Source organism: Dermochelys coriacea, chromosome 13, assembly GCF_009764565.3.
Source record: "Dermochelys coriacea isolate rDerCor1 chromosome 13, rDerCor1.pri.v4, whole genome shotgun sequence".
Taxonomy (NCBI): domain Eukaryota; kingdom Metazoa; phylum Chordata; order Testudines; family Dermochelyidae; genus Dermochelys; species Dermochelys coriacea.
The window spans coordinates 31,490,076-31,516,253 of NC_050080.1; the positions used below are offsets into that span (position 1 = coordinate 31,490,076).

A 26,178-nucleotide genomic window follows, 5' to 3' on the forward strand; every position below is an offset into this window, starting at 1 on the left:
GCCTTACCTTTCAGAGTAGCAGTCATGTTAGTCTGTATTCGCAAAAAATAAAAGGAGTACCTGTGGCACCTTAGAGACTAACAAATTTACCTTACCTTGGGGATGTAGGCTCCAGGAGAAAGTCTCATTCCCCTCCATTAAAAGGGTGATCAATGTAAAAACTGAATTGCTGCCTATATAGCTCTAATAGCAAAACCCCATGGCCCTCCAGAGTTAAGCAGAGGCCAGGATAAAGCTTCAGTGACAATTTGACACAGGTCCATATTTAAATAAGGTTTTGTTTCAGTTCTAGTACTATTAACTTAGTAATTCTTGCTACACAAACATATTATTTAAATGCAAAGAACATATATGTACCTTTCTGTAACTACTGTTTTCAGACACAAATGGTTAAAAATTTTATACTATATATTAAACTGTATATGGTATAGTTGAAACATTCTGCACTTCCTGTTACTGGGCCCAATCCTGTTCCAACTGAAATCAGTGGGAGGTTTATTGTCAGCTTTAAAGGGAGCTGCACCAGACCCTTTGTTATTTGAACTGTGCCAGTATTAGGATTGCATACAATTTTTGTATGTAATCTTTTTGTAAAGAAAAATGAAGGTATTTTCCACGCTTAATGGCACTGAACTTCTTAGAGATGACCAGAGTGGGGAAGAGAGTATTACTTACTTGTAATTCTGCCTTTTTGTAGATAAGATCTCACAGGAGTCCCACTCACAGGTCTTGCAGCCCCAGTGACAGTCATGCATGAACTGCTCTAGCTCTTATGTTTTTGATGCCTCAAGACACCTGTGCGTTGACACAAGGGCTCCCTGGAATGTGTATGCTCCAACAAGCACCTCAGAGGTCCCAGCAAATTCTAGCTAGTTTCTTTCAGAATAGTAAGAAAAGGCAGCATTTTGTCCCATTCCAATTGGCATTTAGAGTGCCCACATTTAAAAAAAAAAACATAAGACAGCAATTCCTCCAGGAATGGGCAAATCTCCAAATGATTGCTTTGAGGGCAGATACAGGAGATACCGCAAATCTGAGCTTCCAAATTCTGGGGTAAGGTAGAGGTCTGAGTGAGAATCTTCGGGGGGAGGAGGGGTGCGAATATCTTCAACAATGCAGATTTACAAGTAAGTAGTTTTTTCTTCTTTAAGGTTACCAACTGCACAGGATTTTCACACTTCAAGAGTGGCTTGGGAGATGACTCAAATAAAAATAATTAGAATGCTCCAAGAAGCAGTGTCAAAAAGAGGCTGGTACCCAATAAAGAAGTCTCTCCCCTCTTCCCCTACCCCCTCGTATCTCAATAGATAATGAAAAACATATACATAAACAGCATCAAAGGATGCACCCTTCTAAAACAGGAACTTTCAAAAGCCTGCTGACTCAAATAGGAGATGTCTCAGTATGTGAATGCAGAGATGGAGAAATATAAATCCTTATGTATTTTCTGTTATATATATATATATAATTCCCCAGACAAGACAAGCACAGAGAGTCTAGGCAATTACTTAAACAACTAAGCGTTTCTACCAAACTAAGATTTGATGTCCTAGTCAACTTTAATTAAAATGTAGGCAATGCAGCTAAGAAAATAACCCAACGCTACCTAGATGTCACAACCACCATGGACTTCTTCATATTGCAGCAATTCCCATATCAAAGCCAGCCATGCACCAGACCCCTTCATCCATGCCTTTGGGCATGTCTCTGAAGTATAGACTTCACTCTCCTGGACAACCCCCTCCTCATGACAGCCAGCCAGAGCAATCCACCATCACTATTTTTGTGAACCAACAAAATTAGTTCAACCCTAAAAGCTCTTGACCCCCCCAAAAAATCTTCCAGAACACCCTGTAATAGAAAGATATCCAAAACGAAGACGACAGACACTGAGCTACCACCTTATGTGGGTGGCCCCTTGTGTTTTGCAAAAATAGAATTTACGACAGAAATCCACCCCTTGCCAGAAAATTGTTCTCCAGCATCTAAGTTTCAATTTCTAATCAAGTTATACTTCTAGTGCTCACATCTATGAAATAGGAGAGCAGTTTAACTGAAGAAATTATATTTTCCTGAGTCTGCAGATAGCCTGAAACAACAGCATAGAGAGATGTGAACTTTTCCAATTCATCTCTATAGGGCATTAAGTCCGACATCTAAGCCTGATAATCGCAACATTACTATTTCACTGCTCATCATTTTAGGACAACCCCAAAGCTAATTATGTATACATCACTCCCAACATATTCTCAAGTAGTAATTGTGCCTCTGCAGCTGCTACAACACTAGTTCCCCACCCCAATAACTATTACCATGGAAAACATGTTATCAATATAAAAATCTGCTGCAAATCAAAGATAGAAAATATGGTAACATAAAAGACAATGTTAAAATAAAAATACATGCTACCGTACTGATTGCATTATTCAATTTCATATTACATTTGTAAAAACAGAAAGGTAACTCAGGAGCTATAATTTTTAAAGTATATTATGTCTCTATATATTCCAGTTTATGGGAGACACAGCCTTAGCACTGCTGAGCTTCAGGAACATTTTAGAAAGAAGCCCTTACTGAGACTGCACAAGTACCCTCTAGTGGTGCCTAATTTTACAGCAGAGATTAAAAAATAATGGTAATTTATAATCAACAAGAAGGTAATACAATAAGATGGCAGACAAATACACTTTTGCTGAATACAAGGAGAGACTGAAAAATGTTAACTACAGTAAGAAGTCTAAGTTGAATAATATGAAAACAGATTGCAGAGAATCTGCTACTCATGGTAAAACCTCTTCCACTTCTGAGAAAAATATTTAACAAGTAGTTTCCTAGACTAACAGGATTTTCCCCATTTCCACAGTACAAGTTCGGTCAGTCAGCATCCTCTCATTCAAGATGTGAGGATGCAGCATGCATTGACATCTGGGTCAAGATGCCTGATATCACTGGTAGGAGATATGGGCAACTCCCATCAAGTCTGAAGAGATATGCATACAGGTAATGGCTGGCCCAAGCTAAATCAATTAGCATGACCTAGGATCCATAAGGAAGCAGCAGCAACAAAATGTAGAAAACTTACCTACCAAAAAGAACCCAAGAACCAAATCTTAAGAGCTCTAGGCCACAGTGCTGTGAGTCTGTCTGATCTCCGCCCATGCCCCCTTCCCCCTCCGTGACTCCCCAAGCTTGTGCACATTAGTGGTATGAAAGATTTTGGCCAAAGGGTCACTCATCCTCAAAGAATCCAGGCAACCAAAAAGATAAGTAAAACCACTAGTTTTTATCATATCTCAACTTATATCCATTCTCAATGCTCTTTAGGCTCAAGGAAAACAAAAAGTCCCCAACCCCTTGAGTCAGGAACAAACAAAAGCAATCTCTGATCCTCCCTGCTCCGGAGGTTAAGGTAAGTAAAAGATTTCAAATCCCTTTGCCTCAGGCTTAAAAACAGTCTAATTGTAAAGACGCAAAAAATTCACAACCTAGGTATATTTAAAAGGCAGGCAGCCAGTTCCCCATAAAGCTTCCAACAGACAGCTTCTGATTTCTTCTATGTCCCAAACTGGTTTCCTGCAAGGTTAATGAGACTCAGCTACTTTTAAACCCTGCTCACTAATCCTTATGTCCCACTACATACAATGTCCTATCCCAGCTTCTTAAGGACTCCTAATCCACACCCCATGCAAGACCTATCCCAGAGAAACAGCTGTTGGCATAACAGAGTGAGGTGTATTTCTTTTCTGCCACTTTGAACTTGAGGAGAAAAGTCTGCAGTGTCTTCCATACTTTCTCAGGCAGTTAATCTGAAATAAGATGCAAGGGCAAAGCAAGGGCTTCCAGTCAAGCTTGATTGTGGAGGACAGAAACTGATTCAAACCCAACTGTTTTAGCCAGCTGCTTTAAACATTTGAGGCAACAGAGGAATACTGGATCCTCTGGAGCACAGTAACTGTCTTTCTGTTCCTCTGTTGCAGAGATGTATCCTGCCTCTGAAGAATTCTCCCCAGCAAATACTTATCCCCACTCAACCTGTTGCATTGATGAGGATAATGCAAGATTTGTCACTGCTCTGAAAGTAATGTCAGCTGAACCAAGGTATTTCATACAAGGTTATTTCAGAGTGTTAGACCAGCTTGCCTTGCACAGATTAATCCTATTTCTAGGGCACATATATTGATGCTGAAATAAACAGTGGTCCCATACCACCAAGTGCTCTGACAGACTTAGGTGTTGAATATGGTGCCATTATGACACTATATGACTAACCTGAAACACTTGAGTATTTCCACCAACATGCACTGCTGCCATTAAGTTTCTCCAAATGTTGCTCCCTACTTGGATTGGGGTATCTGGAGCCTTTGAGTTGAGAAGCTTGGAGTCAAAGGTGATGTACCAAAGGAGAGCTGGCTCGCTCTCTATCTCTCTCAGAGCTTCCTGAACTGCATTTTTTATTAGATGAGTTGGAGCTCAGCCACTGACTTGACACATGAATGCACCAAAGGTATCAAATCATCACTACTTTGGAGACCTCTGCTTCAAAATAGATGGTTCAGATTGCTTTGATACAGCTAGTAAAGCAGATCTACTAGGCCTGTGTCAACAGAAACTGCAACAGGCCAGTATTATGGGCATCTGATGGCAGCCTCCAGGACTGATTCCAGATGATCCTTTCGAAGCATATACAACCCATATACCTAGTCACATTGACACCAAGTTCCCCTCCCAGATGCAGAGCACACCAGCCATGCCTACCATTGAGATATTCCAGCCACTGTAACTCTTTCAAATTGTTGAGCTTCTTTCTATCCTCCTTTTTGCACGCAACAGAATTACAAAGTAGCAGTCAGAGATAATGACCAATCAACAAAGCACTAAAAAATATAACATGAGATAAAAGACTTTATTGGGTGTATTTATAAGCCAAAAGGTAGTGCAGACTTGACCTGAAGTCTTGCAACCAAGCCAAACTAACTAAAGAGGCTTGGGGATTCAAAAGTGAGCCAGGGAGCTTCAAAAACATTCCTAAAACTGACCATTTCCCAAAAAGGGAGCCAAGAGCCTGTTAACAACTGATACTCCAGGCCCAAAGTATAAGCAACTCAAACCACTCCACAGAACTGATTCAATTATTTTCACCATTGGCCAAAATTCAGAGAAATGATCAAAAGAAACGAGGCAACTTGCCAAAAGAGCAGCGATGAACAGAGCTGGAGAAATAACAGTTAAAATCAAAACGTTGCCTGTCAGGTGCTTTTTTGCAGATTGAAGTTAGTAGGGAACTGGCTGGAATGGTCTGTAGTTGGTGCACATTCAGTAGGTAGAGCTCTCCTGATAACATACATATGCCTCAGAGAATCAAAGCACTTAAGAGCTAGGGGAGCTCCCTGAAGCCCCAAGTGTGGAATCTTGTGTGGATATTTATAGAGAAAGGGAAAGTTCCACATTTGCTGCTGTTATTGTGGGGCTGGAAACATGGGGTTTTGGTTTTTTTTTTAAAACCACAAACTAGGTTGAAAGGAGAGTAGTATTTCCAAATTGAATGGATGGATCTTCAAAAAAGTGAAAACTTGGAATGTGCAGATTATTACATAATGCATCAAAAATTTCAGGACCCACCCCCACCCAAAAGAGCAGGTTTTATTTTTTAAAATAGACCACCACCAGATTTTTTCCTGCCCTGATGCTAAAAAATGTTTAGAGGATTTTACTAAGGCATTTAAATAATATCCCTCATGTAAACTGAGTCAAGCACTAACTCACTGTACTTGTTTATCCTTTTGACTGGGCCAAGTATGGTGAATGTATATTGTGATGAGGCAGGGCTTTTAAAACAAGCAGATAAATAGTTTCTGAGCATGCTCAGAAGCTTGAGGAAGATTTCAAATCAATCTCAACATTTTAATTTTAATATATTAACCTAGCAACAACACTATCGTCAAAGAGAACTATGTCCATGACAAGTTAAAAACTTCAACCATTTTTGCTGTAGCTCTGTTTAAAAAAAAAAAAAAAAAGTTTTTGTAAAGAAGTAGGAACGATGTTTTCCCCCTCCCATTCACTCCTAATTCAAAAGTAACTGGAGATTTTACTCAAACTTTCAAAAAGGTAACATTAATGGTGATGATCCTAATGAACTTACACGGAACATGAATTTCTGAGGTGAGCTACCAAAGTATAATCTGTTCACCTGCTACCATAGAACAGTTGCTCACCCCTGCTAAACTAATCTTTTTTTCTTTTTTGAGATGCCAGGGCAGAGCAATGATACATTTCATAAGGGATCCACTCTCACATATTCCTACATAGATTCTTCCACTGTTGGGCTTCAGATGACATCCTTTCCTGTATTTACATTTACTTCACTGCACATCCACAGTCTACAATCATATACCTGAATCATAAAGTCATTTTCTTCTTCCACTTCACAAACGCATCGAACAATCCCAAAGTCACTGTCTTCTTCATCGAATTCCTCATCGGGGTTAGTGGTTACATCAATGTCCTGACTGCAGTCATCATCACTCCAAAGCAAACTATCTGTAGATGACTCACTCAAGGTATCTTCCTCTGTGTCAAAAAGTTAAATTGAATAAATCTGTCAGAGTGATTACAGGAAAAAGCCAAATGGGGTGGCCATTCTAAATGACTGTATCTCTCAGGAAACGCATTGCAGGTACTGCAGGCAAAGCATCTGTGTTTAAAGTAATAGTACAGTATACGGGGTGAGGGAATAGCTCAGTGGTTTGAGTATTAGCCTGCTAAACCCAGGGTTGTGAGTTCAATCCTTGAGGGGGCCATTTAGGGATCTGGGGCAAAAACTGGGGATTAGCCCTGCTTTGAGCAAGTGGGGTTAGACTAAATGACCTCCTGAGGTCCCTTCCAACCCCGATAGTCTATGAATAGTAGACTTTGAACATGTGTTGAATTTGTACATTACTAGTTAGCAAAATCATATCTGCTAATTAATAGCTACTCCAAAATACCTTTTGCCTTATCAAAACCTTCAGAATTCTTCTTAAGATTTTAGTTCCCAAAATATATCTGAAAGTGTCTCAAAACAAAAACAAAGTCACAAGATTCCTTTCCCACTAAGTGAGACCTGTTCCTACTTCCATAGAAAAAGGAGAAGTGAGAACCATAATCTGGAAGAAAAGTATATTTGATTCTGGAAGGAGGAGTTCACATCTTTGAGATGGCTAATTCTATCCAGACAACTAACAAAAGTGTGTCTTCAAGGTCTGAATTTATTGAAACTGGGATGGATTTTGTGGTGCTATTCCCAGCTAGATGTAGGAGTATCTAGAGGAATAAAAATGTATCTTCTTTGATGCCAAAGATTTTTTTTTTCCTGTCGTGTTGTTTTAAAATCCACCGATGTCACCACAAGAACGTCTAAACATTTAATAAGCTCTTTATCAATAACTCAATATTTCCAGAGTTGTAACTGCTTTGATAATAGATCAATTGCACATTTCAAAGCCATACCCTGTGGAAGGAGACAGTGCTGTAGAATATTGCACCACTGGGAGCCACTACCTGTCCAAAAGGCACAATGTCTCCCAAGAATGGTCACTGTACTGCACAGTGACGGGATACAGCATACATCCCTACCACACAGCTGCGCTGCCGTAGCGCTTTAGTGAAGACACTCCTACACTGATGGGAAAGCTTCTCCTGTCAACATAGTTAATCCACCTCCCAGAGAGGCAGTAGCTATGTCAATGGGAGAAGCTCTTCTGTTGAGATAGCACTGTTTACATGGGAGGTATGGGGGGGGGAGGAAGAGAAGGAAGGTTGGTATAACTACATTGCTCAGAGGGATAGATTTTTCACATCCCTAAGTTACGTAGTTATACAGATATAGGTCTGTAGTGCCGATGTGGTCCCAGTCCCCACACAGGGAAACAAGGAGTGAAAGGAAAGCTTTGAACTCGCTCTTTCTTGTGCATCCGACACAAGTTTGTCAGAAGGTGGAGATGGATGGCAGGAGAGAGATCACTTGATCTCCTGTTAGGTTCACTCCCTCTGGGGTACCTGGCATTGGCCACTGTCGGTAGACAGGCTACTGTGCTGGATGGACCTTTGGTCTGACCCAATATGGCCATTCTTATGTTAAGTTGGGAACAAACCGAGCTCTTCAGATATATTCAATATCAGAAACAATGTTGATTTGTTTTAAGTTTATAATCAAGTAAAAAAATGCTAGGGTTAAGGCTGCCCAAGCAAACTTAACTCTGCCCTCTTTTGCATACAGTTTATAATTACATTAAAACATACTATTTAAATAAAGACAATGAAACCAATACTGTACAGCCCCAGATATATGACGTTGTAATTTCTTCATTTATTTTATAGGGCTGTCAATTAGTCAGTTAGCTCATGCGAACAACTAAAAAAATTAATCAAATCACAGTTTTAATCGCACTGTTAAACAGAATACAAACTGAAATTTATTAAATATTTTTGGATGTTTTTCTACATTTTCAAATATATTGATTTCAATTACAACACAGAATGCAAAGCGTAGTGTTCACTTTATATGTAAAAACAGTATTTTTCAATTCACCTCATACAAGTACTGTAGTGCAATCTTTGTTGTGAAAGTGCGACTTATAGATGTAGATTTTTTTTGTTACATATCTGCACTCAAACAAAACAACGTGCCTACAAGTCCACTCAGTCCTACTTCTTGTTCACACAATCACTAATACAAACAAGTTTGTTTACATTTACAGGAGATAATGCTGCCTTCTTATTTACAATGTCACCTGAAAGTGAGAACAGGTGTTCACATGGCACTTTTTTAGCAGGCATTGCAGGGTATATGCGTACCAGACATACCTTTCCTATGCCCCTTCATGCTTTGGCCACCATTCAAGAGGACATACTTCCATTCTGATGATGCTCGTTAAAAAAATGTGTGTTAGTTAAATTTGTGACTGAACTCCTTGGGGGAGAACTGTATGTCTCCTGCTCTGTTCTACCCGTGTTCTATCATATATTTCATGTTATAGCAGGCTCAGATGATGACCCAGCACATGTTGTTCGTTTTAAGAACACTTTCAATTCAGATTTGACTAATGCAAAGAAGGTACCAATGTGAGATTTCTAAAGATAACTGCAGTATTGACCCAAGGTTTAAGAATCTGAAGTGCCTTCCAAAATCGGAGAGGGACGACATGTGGAGAGCATGCTTTCAGAAGTCTTAAAAGAGCAACACTCCAATGCGGAAACTACAGAACCTGAACCACCAAAAAAGAAAATCAACCTTCTGCTGGTGGCATCTGACTCAGATGATGAAAATGAACATGCGTCCATCCGCAAGGCTTTTATCGTTAATGAGCAGAACCCGTCATCAGCATGGACGCATGTCCTCTGGAATGGTGGTTGAAGCATGAAGGGATACATGAACCTTTAGTGTATCTGGCACCTAAATATCTTGCCACATCAGCTACAACAGTGCCATATAAACACCTGTTCTCACTTTCAGGTGACACTGTAAACAAGAAACGGGCAGCATTTTCTGCAAATGTAAACAAATTTGTTTGTCTTAGTGATTGCCTGAACAAGTAGTAAGACTGAGTGTAGTACTTGTAGGCAGATTTGTTTTACATATCTGCACTCGGAAACAAAACAAACTAAACCTACATTTGTAAGTTGCACTTTCACAACAAAGAGACTGCACTACAGTACTTGTATTGAAAAATACTATTTCTTTTGTTTTTTACAGTGCAAATATTTGCAATAAAAATATAGTGAGCACTGTACACTTAGTGTTGTCAATGAAATCAATATATTTGAAAACGGAGAAAATATGCAAAAATATTTGAATAAATGGTATTGCATTACTAACAGCACAATTAATCACTTGATTAATTGCAATTCATTTCTTTAATAATTTGACAGCCCTACTATTTCACTTACACTAAAATCTTTGTCAGAATGGTCCAACATCTTTAATTGACATTGATTTGTTTCTTCTCTCATTTAAGTATTCTAGTAACTTTTGTGTAGTATACATTTTTCTATTCAACCATCAGCACAGACTTCTAGATACAACTTGGGACTGAGGCAGTTAACTATAAAAGATAACTTAACTGCCAACTTAGGAAGCCTATACATGTCAATAAACTGTCACTGTTCCTTCATGTAGTTTTCTAAATAAATTGTAGGTTGTGTAAATATGACTTGTATGGACTGTCTGGCATATATGAAGAGCTATACTTGTGCATCTACAGTTGCAAAAAAAAGTATGATGCATCATTGTTTGAGAAACAGTAGGTCATCAGGCAACTGAAGACTAACACAGTAGAATTGTGCATGCAATCTTTTTAATTCACCCCCCCCTTTTTAAAAGTAATTAATCACACAACCTTTATGTTTACAATATGAATTTCCTGGACTTTTTTTGGGCAGGTTAGGTGGGGTATTTTTTTTAATGGAATAAAAGATGGAAAACTGAAGGAGCTTCACTCTTCAGGACTTCTGAATTGTGCTGGCTGGCAAAAAATTGTAAATAGCTTGTATAAATTCTACGATATGGAACTCTCTGGCAAGGACTCAGACCTACATAATATTGTGCACTCTGTTCCCAGTCTAGCAAAGGACTTCAGCAAGTGCTCAATTTTAAGCATGTGAGCTGTACCCAAGACAGCAACAGAATGCCATGTATCACTCATTCACACACACACACACACACACACACACACACACACACACACACCCACCCCTTACGAGTACTGTAGATGAGGGGTTCCCTTCTGCACTCATCAGGAGTTAGGAAGCTAAGCAAGGAACCTAAAACCAGATTTTTAAAGGAATTTAGAGACATGGCTACCACTTATTTCAAATACTGGGGATGTTTATTTTACTACCTCTCCTCATATTCAAAAATAATTGAAATGTTTTTGCTCAAAATGTCCAAAAACGAAGAGTTGCTTTTGAGCAGAAACCAAATCTGGCCTTCAGCCTGAAGCTTCAAAGTTCTGGAAAGATACGAGTTATCGAAAAGAGATTTAATGAGTAAACTGTTACACAACCTTTATGAAGTGGCCACCGCTGCTCTGTTATTTCCTGATATTACAGCAAGCTATTATCTTGCTAATTACTTTGAGTTATCCTCCTAAGTGACTTTTGTCAGACGCATATACGTAGAGTGATATCTGGAGTTATTCTCAACCCACTCCCAGATTCATCAATCTTTTTTACTTTCAGCTCTTCCTAAGAACTTGTGAAAGCCAAAACTTTGTGGCTGTTTTTGAGGCTAGAGAGAAAAAAATGCTTCAACTCCATTTTTTGTTTGATGGTTAGTATTCTATACTTTGTCTAGTGCTTGTCTAGGTAGACAGTTATATCTAGAATAAGGAATGAAGGCTATGGCTACACTACATCTTAAGTCGGCTATAGTTGTGTTGCTCAGAGGTGTGAATTAGCCACTCCCAAGCGACCTAACTTACGCAACTTTAGCGCCGGTGTAGATGGTGCTATGTGGCAGGAGAGCTGCTCACACCAATGCAGCTACCTCCGCTCGTTGGGGGTGGATCAATTAAGTCAAAGGGACAGCTCTCTCCCCCATTTGTTTAGAGTGGCTACACAGAGATTATAGCGGCACAGCTGTGCTGCTGTAAGATCTCTAGTGTAGCCAGAGCCTAAATCACACTCACCTGAGCAACATAGTTAAGCCAACCTAACCCTTGGTGTAGACAGTTCTAGCCTGACAGAAAAATTCTTCCGTCAAGCTAGCTACCACCTTCTTCAGGGAGATGGATTACTTACACCAATAGGAGAACTCTCCCATCAGTTCAGGTATCGCCTACACTGAAGCGCTGCTGCTGCAGCATTTCAAGCATAGACAAGCCCTGAATCAAAAGTAAAGGCAGTACTTTCATTGAGGAACAACTGGCAGTGAATATTTTAGTTGGTGGAACTGGACATTTGATTCTAGACCAAAAACACATGGAAAGCTGAGTAAGGCATTAATGCTCCACTCGATTCATTAAGACAACATTTTAATTCATCAAAAGAACTCAATTCAGTCAATTCTATTACTAACTAGGCCTCGTGACATTTTGTGAAAGATATCAACACACACTAATAGCTCCCTTTAATATCATGGGATTAATCTTCAGATATCAAACACAAGGACACAAAAATTTAAATTAAAAAGGAAAACTTTGCAATCACCTGCTGGTACATGTTCTAAAAAACTTAGCAAATGACTATTATTAATTTAAAATTTTGCTCCCCTTTATGAGATATAGCGGACACTATTTTCTAGGAATCTCCAGTCTCAGGCACATGAAATGCATGTGTATACCAGTTGTGGAATACACACAGGGACAAGTACTTGAAGAACCACCATGATTTACAACCATCTATGAACATCATCTACTGATGTGCTTATAGCACATACTACTCTGTATACCACATATTTATAAACACCTATCAATCATTTATTAGCTCTTTATGAGGTACTTATAAATGGAAACTTAACAGAATATATTTACCAAAGGGTACTTCTGCTGCAAACCACATACTGTGTTATGAAAAAAAAACAAAAGGTGACCAGGAGACATTGAGACATAGTTGAATATGCACTCAATAGTAGCAACACATTTTGCCATGTTGCTGCTAAGTGGCTGCTGCTGCTAAGGGTAGAGTCGACAATTCACAACAGGAAAAGCGTTCCCAGGGGAAATGCTACTCATAAGCGGCGATTGCTCTTACAAGGGGTTGCTGCAAACAAGCGTCTACTGTACTTTAAAAGAACCATTATGGAGTGAAACTGAAAAGCCAAGCAGCAGTGTGTAACCTAGGCAAATAAATTGGGTTTAGCTTCTTCAGGATGGCAGGGACGTGTAAACACGACACACCTGAACTGTATAAATGAATTTGCACCACTAATGCTGCTTAAGTCCAGCTGCCATGACACACTACACATTTCCCTTTTACTCACATTTACTACTACTTGCACACAAAGCTATCAAGCCACAGATGATATCCATCTTACCATTTACTTTCACTCTGTCTCTATGGTGTCCAGAATCAGAGACATGTAACCGTGTACTTAGGTGGGGATAAGAGCTATTTGAAGAATTATATCTTGTGGTGATGAGTGATTTTGGGGGGGAAAGCTCCTGGGAAATGTCAATGTTTTCTTCACTGCCAGGGTATTCTGTAAAATTATAAATATGTTAGTACTGGGGAAAAAAAACAACACTAAGGTGGGGATCTACAAGTTGGGCATTTAGAAATACTAATAGCATTACTGTCCTGTCCTCCTGGAGTGGAACTATGGTGGCTTCCAGGGTGGAGAGGAAGCCTTTGGACTCTGCCTGATGTATAGGAGGGGAGACTACTTAAAGATGATGTTGAATGGACTCTGATGTCAACTAAAGATTAAAGGGACACTGGACACTTTAAATGTAGTTATTTAAAAAAAAAAGAGTGAAAACTAGTTTCAGATACTACAACTACATAGACTTTTTGATCCTTTTCTGGTTTTAATAATTAACATCTTACACATACCCTTTATAACAATCCTTCAGTTCCTCTCTGCCTACAGAAGCCTTTTTTTAAGCTAGGCTCCAAAGCAGAGGAGAGGAAGAAGGGTCACTGTGGGTCTGTAAAGGCAAACAAGACCCAAGGAAACCCAAAACCCAGCAAATAACTGACAGAAAATAGCCCAAGGCTACAAAAGTTAAATCAATACTATGTTCAACCATCTAAACCACTTAATTTTTACTTGTGTTATGGTATGCCTAGAGGTCCCAATTGAGATCAGACCACCATGCTAGGCATTTTACAGACACATTAGATACGTGTACACTGTGATAAAAAAACCCACGGCACCAAGTCTCAGAGCCTGGGTCAGCTAACACAGGTGTGCAGGGCTCAGGCCGCAGGGCTATAAAATTTCAGGGCAGACGTTTGTTTGGGTTCAGGATAAAGCTTGCGCTATGAAATCCCATGAATAGGGAGGGTCTCAGAGTCCAGGCTTCAGCCGCAAATTCACACTGCAATTTTATAACCCCACAATCCGAGCCCCATGAGCTCAAGTCAGCTGACCCAAGCCAGCCATGGCTGTGCTGCAGGACTTTTAATGCAGTGCAGATGTACCCATAGAGACAATCCCTGATCCTGCAAGAGCTTATAGGTCTAAATAGACAAGACCTGCATATTATATGAAAATGAAAACAATAGAGAGAAGGAGAAGTTCTGTGGCTGGACCAACAGGAACAGAGGAGTGATGGGTTTATACACTCAATCCATGGACTGTTGGGGAGACTGCACACACATTCCAACTGTCAGCTTATTGCTCAAAAAGATATTCTGCGACTGCGTGACTAGGCTGTGAATCCTACAGTAGACTTCTTTGTGGGAATGTTAAAGAAGAAATGAAACAAAAAACAAAAAACACTGCCCCCCAAGAATTTGATGTTACTGGGAACAAAGCAAGGTAAAAAAACATTAACGCAAGTGTGATTTTGTTGGTTGACCGTGTTCCTGCAAAAATTTATTCCGAATATTTGTGGTAAGATGGTTTTGTGATTAGAGATCACTTATCTTTGATTGCTTCCATACAGTTTGTGCTGTTTAAAGAAAGTCTATGCACTATTTTATTAAGACAGAGTCATGAATGAAGAGAGAAAAAAAGAAAGCTACATGAGAGAATATATCCAGAATAAATGTAACAGGGGTCAGACTGGAGTGGTTCAGCAAGCCAGTACTTCTCCCAAGTGGATATGTTTGAGCTTCAGAATCAAAGCTTTTTATTAATAAAAAGTTACTAGCCCTTATGGTTGTGAAGAAAACATTCAAAATATCAACTGGATATAAACTAATGCAGTGACATCTGCCTGAGACTGAAGACAGCCTGAAAAGACTGGTTACTTACCCTACAGTAACTGGTTCTTGAAAATGTTGTAAAACAGCATGGATCCCACCGTTGCACATGTGCCTCGGGCATGCACAATCAGATTCTTTTGAATAGCAGCGCTCATTGGGGCTGTGCACGCACCCTGTGCCGCCTCATGCTCCTGTGTGATGGACTAACAGGCGAAAAATATGCAACTCCCCCTTAGTTCCCTCACAACATGAAGCCCTACTAACAGAGGATTCTGAAAGGAGGGATGGAGCACAGGTCCTGGGATCCACACTGACATCATCATCTTGAAGAACCAAAGTTACTGCTGAGTAAATCTTTCTTCGAGCACGTATCACTGTGGATTCCATTATATGTGACTGACAAGGCATATCCTTTCTGGATGGTGGGATAGTGAGTATAAGCTGCATCAGTCCCACAAGGACTGCAGTACTGCTCTCCTGAATTTAGCATCTGCCCTGGCAGCTACATCCAATGGATAATGCTTGACAAAAGTTCGTGGGTTACTCCATATCACTGCCTTCTATATTTCAGAAATTGGCTCATTTCCGAAAGAGTGAGCACAGATGTTTAGTGGGAGAGGTACATCAGCTAATTGGTATCACAGTGAGACGCACTGTTATCCATTTAGATATTCTTTGTGATGAGCTGGACTGGCCTTTGGAAATGTCCAACATATGCCCCTTCATCTCTCCTGATGAAGTGGAGTTTTTGGAAAACAGACAGGTGGACCAATTCAAGTCGAATTCCAGACCAACCACCTTGAGATGAACTTGGGGTGATAAGTTTTAGCACTACCATGTCCCTCTGAAATATCATGTAAGGAAGGTCAGCCATAAATTCTTAATTCAGAATACAGGCCATTTTATAATAAATTCCAGTTTAAGTGGGTGAGGACAAATTTGGCTTTGCCCCACCCAATGACTAGATAATGGACATCAGCTGTTTGTTTTGCATTTTGACACCTCCACAGTCAAACCTGCATCTTTGAGTCTTCACAACATAATACCCCACATGATTTTTGCGGTCTTGCCAAGTGCTGTTAAAAATGGTGATATCAACGTAAGCACATGCAAAATCTTGTAGACTATGTAACACCTGGCTAACAAGAGTCTCTGAACTGTGTCTTCTGAAGTGATTAGTCCAAACAGTAACACTCTGAATTCATAAAAACCCAAAACAATTATAAAGGCAGGTTTTTCCTGTGCCTCATTGTCTACAGGATTTGCCAGTATCCTCTGGTAAGATGTAAAGTGCTCAGGAATTTAGCAACGTCCAGCATGTCATCAGTCCTGAACATATAATAAGGATCAGGTACTGAGACACCATTTTCTATAGCCAACACAATCTTATAGAACCCTCCTTTTTGGAGGACAAGAAGATGTTACTCACCTTACAGTAACTTGGAGTTCTTCAGGACGGACAAGGATGGTGTCCCTAGCCTGTTTGCCAGAAGCTGGGAATGGGCGACAGGGGATGGATCACATGATGATTATCTGTTCTGTTCCTTTCCTCAGGGGCACCTGGCATTGGCTACTGTCAGAAAACAGGATACTGGGCTAGATGGACCTTTGGTCTGATCAGTATGGCCTTTCTTGTGTTCAAGATGTCTTGTCCCTATGGGTGCTCCACCACAGGATGTGCACACACTCAGGAGCTCTCAATTGAAAATTGAAAAACACTGTCCACAGGCCCACACCTGTGGAGAGTAGCACATCATGCTTCAAACGAGGGCACAGAAGAGGTGTCATGTCTGGAAGCAGGTAAGATGTCACAATGCTTGGCAAAGGCATGTATAGAAGACCCATGAAGCAGTCCTGTAGATTTCTGCTATGGGAATGTCCTTCATTAGCACTACAGACGTGGACTGAGCTCGAGTGGAATGTGCTGTTTTCTGTGAGGAGGCTGCATCCCAGCATTTTCCTAGCTGGTCCACATGCAACCCAAAATCCATTTAAGCAGCCTTTGTACGGAAATCTATTAGCGCTTCAGCTTTTCTGCAAATAATATAAAAAGTCTGGGAAAGACCTAAAGGTTTTAGTCCTGTCTACGTAGACAAGGACCTTTCTGACATCCAGTAAATTAAGGTTTGATTCCTCTTGGCATGCATGAGGTTTTAGGTAAGAACACTAGCAGGTGAATCTCCTAGTTAGTGTTATATTTCAATGAAAACTTTGGATAGCATGGCTTTGTCCTTATAAAAGGTGGGTCAGCCATGAGAGCTCCCAGCTCCCCCATTCATCTTGCTGAGGTGATGGCAATTAGGAACAAAGTCTGGAGGGAGAGCAAGTAGCCATTGGTTGGAAGGGGGGTTTTTTTAGGGCATTTAGAGCCAGGTTGAGGTCCTATTGGGGAGCTGGATGTCAAACTGGAGGAACCAAGTGGGGTAAATCCTTGAGGAATCTGACTGATAGGGTGGGCAAAGACTGAAGCCCCAGGATAGGCGAGTGGAAGACTTTGATAACAGCCAGAAGTAATCTGATAAAGCTTACTGAGACAATCCATGTTTTTAGTTCTAATTAGTTCAAGTTCAACTTCCAATGCTTGAGAAGATGGGAGGGAGCACCAGTATAGGATGCATTTCCACTTTTAGAGGTAAGTCTTGAGTGCTGGGCTTTCTACTAGATAAGAGAACTGACTGAACTCTATCTGAAAAGGTTAGCTCCATGCTTGAGGGCCACTGAGGAGCCATGCTCTCAGATTCAGAAAGAAGGGGGTTGCATGGATGACAGCTCCTGAGCTGTGTCAAGAAGTGCTTCATGACAGGAAGCCTGAGAGATATTACCTTGAAGAGGCGGATAAGATTTGAATACCACACCTGTCTTGGCGAAGCAGGTGCTAGGTGGATAGCTCTTGTTAATTCCTGGCGCAGACTGAGACAGCTCTTGAGAATTAGCAGTATAGGTGGATAAGCATAAAGGGTATGGGGTCCATAGCATTACTTGCGCAATCTTGTGTCTGTAACCCTCCTTGGAGCAGAACAGATATTTCATGTTGGTTAGGATGATGAAGAGGTTTACTCCTGGTTGATCCAGGGTCTGGCAGATGCTGCAGAAGACAGTCTTTGAGGTCCCAGTCATGATCTTGTCAGAAGTGTCTGCTCAGGGAGTGTGCAATTGTGTTCTGGAGGCCTGGTAGATCGTCTGCTGATATGTCTATCCTTAGCGACTGCACGTAAGGACTGGGGATCTTGCTCCGCCCTGTCGGTTGACATAATACATCGCTGTCCTGTTGTCCAACATTACTCCGAGAGATGCTCTAGGATATGAAGGAAGTGTTGGCAAGCATATTGTACTGCTCTTTGTTCCAGGATATTGATATGGAGCATTGATGCCTGTGCTGATCATTTGCCCTGTGCTGTCTCCCCCTGTAGGTGGGCTCCTCATCATAACAGAGGCACATCTGTAGTAAGGGTATTTGAAGGTTCTGGATGAAAAAATGGGGTTCCAGCACAGATGCATTTTCCTATCATGTAAGAGTCAACTCCTTCCAAGACACTAAGATTCATCTACAGAAGCTGTGTATTTGGGGTATACGCTGCTCTTAGCCATATCTGGAGGCATCTGAGGTGTATCCTTGTGTGCGGGGGTCACGTAAGTGCAGGCTGACATGTGGCCCAAGATATGAAGGTAAGTTCTTACAGTAGTTTGTGAACTGAACTGTAATGTCGATATTAGGTTGGACAGGGTGAATAATCCCTCCTAGAGCAGGTATGTTCTTGCACTTGTGGAGTCTAGTGTATTTCCTATGAGGTCTATTCTCTGTACTGGAGTCAACCTGGACTTTTTTGAGGTTGATATGAATGCCCAGAAATTGGAATAGTTATATCCTGACATTGTCGAGTGAGCTTCTTGAGCTGACTGGCCTGAGAAGCCAGTCATTAAATATGGAAATACTGATATTCCCCACTGGTAGAACAAGCCACTACCATTAAGAGAACCTTTGTGAACACCCTAAGAGCCGGGGAGAGTCCAAAGGAGAGAACTCAATATTGATAGTGATCTGTCTATAAATGAGAAGCTGGAGGGGTGGATGACTCCACAAAACTAGGCATCCCGTAGGATGAGGGCAATGAACCAGTCATTTGGATACAAGGATGGGATTATGGTCACTCGTGTCACCATTCTAAAGTATTGTTCTAGGACACAGTTCAAGTTCTTGAGGTTAAGATTGGTCTCCACCCTCCATTCTTCTTAGGAACTAGTAAGTAATTGGAATAGAACCCTCTTCTGTATGAACTTTCCACCTCATGTCACCTGTTGTGTATATTCTGTCAGGCACTGGTCCTGTAGTGCTGATTTTATGGATCACTGTCAGTCCAAGCTGGCTTGTCAGAAAATACCTGCTGGTGATGTTTCAACACTGCCATGATTTCTAACCCTTCACATATATCAATGTTTTCCAGTGAAGTTTCCCCATAGTCCTCAACCACCAAATCTATTAGAGGGGCTATGATGTAGTCCTTTTCTTTACAACATATTTACACAGCCTCATGGTTGTGATAAGCTTTTAGTTTATTTGTACAGTCTATGGGGCAACATCTCTGAGCAGCTTCTGAACATTATAGGTAACCTCATTAACCCTTTCACAGCCTCAAAAGGTCCTTCCCAAGATTTTGCATCTTGCGCTTCTTTACTGGGAGTAACATTAATACCAAGTGTTCCACATCAAAATATCTTTCACAGGTATTTCTGTTGTTCCACTCTTTCTATGCAGCCTGACTCTTCAGAAGACTTTGCTGAGCTAAATTCATCATGGATTTTATATCCTCTCTAAATTTGGTTACATATTCAAGTTATGGGCTCCCGTCTAGTTCAGAGTCCTCCTCCCAGGAGTCCCTAATAAGACTGAGAGGACCTCAGACCTTTCTTCCATAAAGGAAGTCAGACAGGGAAGACATCACGGACCCTTGAGATACTTCCCTATAAGCAAATAATAGGGCAATAAGACATCCCAATCTCCTGCTTTTCTGTATACATGCATTCTTAGCATGGACTTAAGAGTCCCCTTTGAACCTTTGTTTCTGGGTGATAAAAGCAAATTAACTATTTTACTAAATATCAGGCACATAAAATTTGACCCTCTATATGATGGAATTTGTTTTAGAAAACCCAATCTGCTTAATATAGTGAAACGGTGTATCTGCAACCATTGCAGCTTCCACATTTGCCAGGGTGACTGCTTCTGGATATCTGGTGGAAAATTAACCACTACTACTATGCATCTTTTCCCATATTTGAATGGCTTGGGAAATGGTCCTTGGATTCCATGGCAACCCTGTGGAATGCTTCTTTAGTCTCAGATAAAACAACAGAGACCAACAGATTTCTTCTGCTTCGGACATAAGTCACATGTCCTACAATATTCCTTTGCCTCATCCTGAACATGGGGACAATTAAAGATTTTCTTAAGCATCTCTAAAGTCCTTTCCCTCTTCAAAGTGACCAACCAATAGGTCTGCACGATATTTTTTGGGCACTACAAGGTGCCTGTAGGGCTTGTCAGAACACCTGCTGTTCTTACTCAGCTGGGCTTCCTTGTATATTTTACCTGCCTGCATAAAGAACTTACCCCTATTTCCCTACTGGGGCATTACAGCAGATAGCCTCCCTATTACCTTCTAGAGAAGGGTCAACACCTTGTTCTATGGCAAACTTTGCTGTACTTGTGTTTATAGCAGGGGCGGGCAAACTTTTTGGCTGGAGGGCCGCATCGGGTTTCTGAAATTGTATGGAGGGCCGGTTAGGGGAGGCTGTGCCTCCTCAAACAGCCAGGCGTGGCCCGGACCCCATTTAACCCCCCTGCTTCTCACCCCGACTGCCCCATCCAACCATCCCTTCTCCCTCACCGCCCCCAGATCTCTCGCCCTTAACTGTCCCCCATCCAACCCCTCCTATCCTTTCTGACTGCCCCCCAGGAATCCCTGCCCCCATTCAACCCCCATTCCCCGCCCTCTGACCGCCTCGACCCCATCCATGCCCCTGACCACCCCCTGAACTCCCCTGCCCTCTATCCACTCCCCCCCGCCCTCTTACTAGGTTGCCTGGAGCACCAGTGGCTAGCAGCGCAGCACAGAGCACCGGGTCAGGCCGGGCTTTGCAGCACTGCCTCCCAGAGCATTGCGCCGCATGGCGGCATGGCTGCGGGGGAGGGAGGACAGCCTCCCAGGCCAGGAGCTAAGGGGCCAGGCAGGATGGTCCCACGGGCCGGATGTGGCCTGCAGGCTGTAGTTTGCCCACCTCTGGTTTATACTCAAAACTGTCTCGACAAGGAAGCTGATTTAGCAGGAGTGTTGTAAACAAGAGAAGTAGCAATTCTTCCACTCTACTCCATGCTGATAAGACCTCAACTGGAGTATTGTGTCCAGTTCTGGGCACCACATTTCAGGAAAGATGTGGATAAAGTAGAGAATGTCCAGAGAAGAGCAACAAAAATTAAAGGTCTAAAACACATGATTTATGAGGAACGATTGAAAAAAATGGTGTTTGTTTAGTCTGCACAAGAACAGAGAGGGGGAAAGAATAATAGTTTAAGTACATAAAAGGTTGTTACAAGGAAGAGGGTGAAAAGTAAGTTACTCACCTTGTGCAATAATGATGGTTCTTCAAGATGAGCCCCCCCCACCCCCGTCCCCATTGAGTGCTCCACTGTAAGTGTCTGTGTCCCTGAGCTTCTGATAGGAGATCTTTGGTAGCAGTGTCCATTCAGCCTACGCGTGCTCTTTCCCTCCCTCGTATTGTGCCTCAAAGCTAATTAGCATTGCGTGGGTGAACCACCCTCAGTTCCTTCTCTACCACAAAACCTCTATTGAGAACTCTGAAGTAGATGGGAGGAAGATAGGTTGTGGACTCCCACAGGACCCACATCTCAAAGAACCATAGTTACTGTAAAAGGTAACTCCCTCTTCTTGAGTAGTTTCTCTAGGGGTCCTCCATTGTAAGCAACTCCAAAGCAATATCCCCAATGGGAAGTTGGGGCTTCGGAGTGGAGTCCGTTATGGATGATAACATTGTGGAGCCCAAGATAGCGCTGTAAGCAGAGTCTCCAATAATCACACAGTATTCTTCGAAGGCACGAGTAGATGCCCAAGTCGCTGCCCTACAGACTTCCAAGATAGGGACATTCTTGAGGTAGGCAACAGAGGTGGAAACGGACTACTTTGAGTGTGTGTGGATTCCAGATGGAGATAATACATTGTGAACATGATAGCATTGGTTAATACAGTTCAAGACCCATTTGGAATGTCTTTGGGCTGATATTTTTGCCCCATTTGACCTTTCCATAATATAGAGGAAAAGCTTAGGAAATTTCCTAAAGGCCTTCATTCCATCCAGTTAAAAGGCTAAGGCTCTCCTATTATCTAGCATATGTAGTATAGCCTTCCTGTTATGGTGAGGCTTAGCATAAAAAGTTGGACGATGAATCAGTTGGTTTATGTGAAAAGACAAGGTCACCTTGGGGATGAACTTTGGATGTGGCCTAAGAGTAGCCTGGTTTTTAAAGAATATTGTGAAGGGGGTTGTGATGAGATCCACCCAGGGTGCAGCCTGGGATCATGGGACTGCTGTGCCCCCTTAACTCTCTCCTGCCTGGGCAGTCTTTCACAATGCCTGGCTAGTGACCAGCAGCAACCCCTCCAGGTGCTGTTATCATTCAGCACAACCACATGAGGAGATCCCACACTCAGCTAGATTGCATGAATGCCCCCAGAGCCAGTCATGAATCACACAGAGAAAGGCACCAGAGCCAAATCCCCCCAGCTCCCAGTACTATACCACAGGAATATAGTCTTGCACTGCTCAAGATGAAAGAGGATATGCACTAGCCTTTGTACCCTGAGCAGATTTGTCCCAAACTTCATACAAACTCACTTGTAAAGATAAACAGTAAAGCAAATTTATTGACTATAAAAGGTGGATTTTAAGTGATATTAAGTGATAGGCAAAAAGTCAGAGTTGGTTACCAAAAGAAATAAAATATAAGCACGCAGTCTAAACTCTCAACCTTATTAGACGGCAACATCTAGATAAAGTAGTTTTTTTCACCCCACTGGACATTGCAGTCCACTGTATACAGATTTCACCTTTGAAATCTGGGCCAGTCCCCTCAGTTGGAGTCTCAAGTCTCAAGCGTCCTTGTTGTTTGCAGTTCCATAGCTTTAGCACTTCAATGCACAGGGAGGATGAACTATGTTGTCTGTCATAATTTTCGTGGGAGTATTTCTGACCACTCTGAGTTCAAGGAGGTTGATGTCCATGGGTGACCACTTGATATGAGTCTTAAGGTTGTTGAGCTGTGCTCCGCAGCCAATTAGGGACGAGTTTGTAGTTAGAAGCAATGTCGGGGGGGAGGGGGAGGAGATGAGAGGGAGGTTGTGTGAACGGGACCCCCCCCATACAGACATTTGTTGGGTCTTTCCAAGAATCCAGAAAGTGTTTGACCCTAGAGGGCCTCGAGAGAGGTTTGTCTAACCTGTCTTTCTTTGGTCTGTAAACAGATCTGAGCCATGCCTGTAGACACCTCATGTGCAGTCTGGTATGAAATATGTGCCTTTGAAATTTTGTGCCTTTGAAAAGGAGGTCCTCTACAATCATCTGTATCTCCTTTGGCAGCCCTGAAAGAGTCGGCACGGTGCCTATCGCACTACCACCACTGTTAATACTGAGCCGACTGCTGTGTCCGCAGCATCTAGTGCAGTCAGGAGTGCTGTTCTCAACACTTACTTACCCTCATGTATGACGGCCTGAAAAAGTCTTCTCATTGTGATTCCGGCACATGGTCAATAAAAGCATTAAGCTTGGCATAGTTCACGTGGTCGAGTTTTGTAGTTAAGGCCTGGTAATTTGCAATTCTGATTTGAAAAGTTGCTAAAGGGTAGTCTTTCTTTCCAAAGAAGTCAAGCATTTTCCCATCCCTGTCATAAACAGTGGATTTTGTGTGATGTTGACGGCCATGGCCGTTCACCGCATCTACCACGATGGAACTAAGTGGAGAAAAAAGGAATTCCGTACCTTTGTGGGGTACACAGTACTTTTTATCAGCCCTTTGCATGTTGCTGTGACCAAGGCTGGTGTTTCCATATAACTTTAGCTGGATCCAAAAGTGCGTTAATTGGGAGGGCGATCCTTGAGGAGGACATATGCAGTATGTCCGACAACTTATGGTGGGTGTCATTCACCTCCTCATGAGGGATCTGCAGTGTATCTGTCACTCTCTTTGTAAGGTCTGGAAATCATCTGCCATGGATGGTGGAAGGGGCATTACTGCCTAGTCTTGGGCTAGTGGAAGAGTGGACAGGGTCAGGGGGGCATTCTGCCAGAACAGCTAACCAGCATCCCACCTGCTGGAGCAGCAGCTGGGGTTGTGTCAGCCCCCTGGGGCTGGAGCAGCAGTTAGCCCCTGCCACAGGAGCAGATGGAAGTCTGGCAGCACTCTGTTTGCCCCCCACCCCAGGTTATATTTAAGGAAAGTCAGGGAGAGGTCACTGGCTTCCATAAATTTTTATTCTAGATGACCTATTGGGGGGTCCCTTCTAGTCCTACACTTCTGTGCTTCTATGATTTCTCAACTCCCTGCTCTGAAGACATGCTGTTACTGCCAGCTGCTAAAGGTGCAGTGATCTCACCTCCCTCTACAGGATCCATGTTTGGGGACAGGGTTGTCTACCCTTAAAGTGCCGCAGCTGCACCGCTGTAGCACTTCGGTGTAGAGTAGACAACCTATGCCAATGGGAGGGATTCCTTCATCAGCGTAGGTAATCCACCTCCGAGAGGAGATAGTTAGGTTGATGTAAAGTCTACAAGGGTACTCTGCTTGGCTTAACTATGCCGCTCAGAGCGTAATTCCATGCCCCTGACTGACATAGTTAAACCAACCTAATTTTCTAGTGCAGACAGGCCTTGGTGTTATGCTCTTTCTTACTAGGAGTTATAATATTAATAGCTTTACACACAGGCATGGTATTACAAATTAGTACATCTGCTGGAATGCTTTCCAGTATACCAGCATTTAAGTGTTCCCAGTCCAGCTCTATTGGAGTTCACTTAAAATTTTCCCAATCCAAGGAGTTTTAAATTTTGCCTTGGGAGCATATCAGAATCCATAGCCATTTATCTTCCGATCAAAGAAATCTGGGCACCAGTGTCCCTCCAACCTTGCTGTTCCCGTGCATCTTTGATAAACATTTTGCCAACTTCCAATAGATCAGATCTTACAAAATTCACTAGGATCACCTAAACCACCTCCTGGGGTCCCAAGTCCAACGTAGATGCATTAACCAGGGCGGAACAGGGTTTTTATTTGGATTCCCCTTGCTTAGGGCAATCTCTTTTCATGTGCTCAGTGGAACCACATGAGTAACACTTTCTTGGGCTGTTCTCCTGCGCTAGAGGCCTGTAATTACAATTATCAAGAGGGGATGGGTTCTGGGGTGGGGCGTGCTTTGACTCACCACTGCCCCCCCTTTTCCTAGAGATAAAATGGAGCACCCACTTTCAACTGGGCTTCTGCTGTTCCCTCTTGGATCTGTGCTCACTGAAGCGTCTGGCTTGTACTTGTGAGTCAGCAGTATCAGCTGCTTCCTATACAGTGGGAGGGATTTTATCCCAAACTGCTGCTCTGACTTCTCGTCATGCTTTTCAAGGTTCTTAAACCTTAAACGATACACCTCAGGGGTGATCTGAAACCTTTGCAACAAAAGCTTTTTAAAATTCAACATATTTCAATGCCTCCTCCATGTCCACCTCATTAAACACCCGCAGGGCTTTATCAGACAACTTGGAGATCAGCGTGGGTACTCTTTATTCCTCTGGAATCTTTTGCAATGCACATAGCCTTTCAAAAATGGAGAAATACTTTTTAATCTCTCTGTGTATGAAGGGCAAAGCTTGTCCCTGCTGGATGCCCAGGGGGGAGTATTACCCATGGGCTTTTGTAAGGTCAATATGTTCAGGGCATGCAATCTCTCTTCCTTCTCTTGGCTTCAATTTCTGCCACCCTCTGCTGGTACTCACACTCTTCTTCTGTTAGTTCCAGCTTGCAGAGCTCTATCATGGCCAACTCCTGCTCCTTTGTTGTCATGCTAGTGGTGGTATCAGGCAGACTCTCTGAGTCTTCAGGCACATGTTAATTGTCATATGCCATGAGGAGGGCTTTCAACCCATCCGTATTTTTTTCTGCAGTGAATAAGCAGCGTTCTGCACACAACACTTCTGCTTTCTAGTGTGCTTAACATATTTATTTGCTCATCCTGCCTTTTCTGCAGTTTTATTCCCCTTCCCGAAATAAACAGA

General features: G+C 42.1%; 1 protein-coding gene across 13 annotated transcripts in view; it reads right to left on the bottom strand.

The window, feature by feature from the left end:
* PHF20 (PHD finger protein 20) overlaps window positions 1-26,178 on the bottom strand; it is a 174,647-nt gene that overhangs the window by 33,068 nt on the left and 115,401 nt on the right. For 8 of the 13 annotated variants that reach the window (XM_043496245.1, XM_043496242.1, XM_043496241.1 and 5 more), the window contains 2 exons: window positions 13,013-13,177; window positions 6,395-6,570 (listed from right to left, as the gene is read on the bottom strand). In XM_043496245.1, the coding sequence (XP_043352180.1) occupies window positions 6,395-6,570; window positions 13,013-13,177 (341 nt within the window). The remainder of the gene's footprint in view (window positions 1-6,394; window positions 6,571-13,012; window positions 13,178-26,178) is intronic. The other 5 variants (XM_043496247.1, XM_043496244.1, XM_043496243.1 and 2 more) reach the window with 1 other exon arrangement.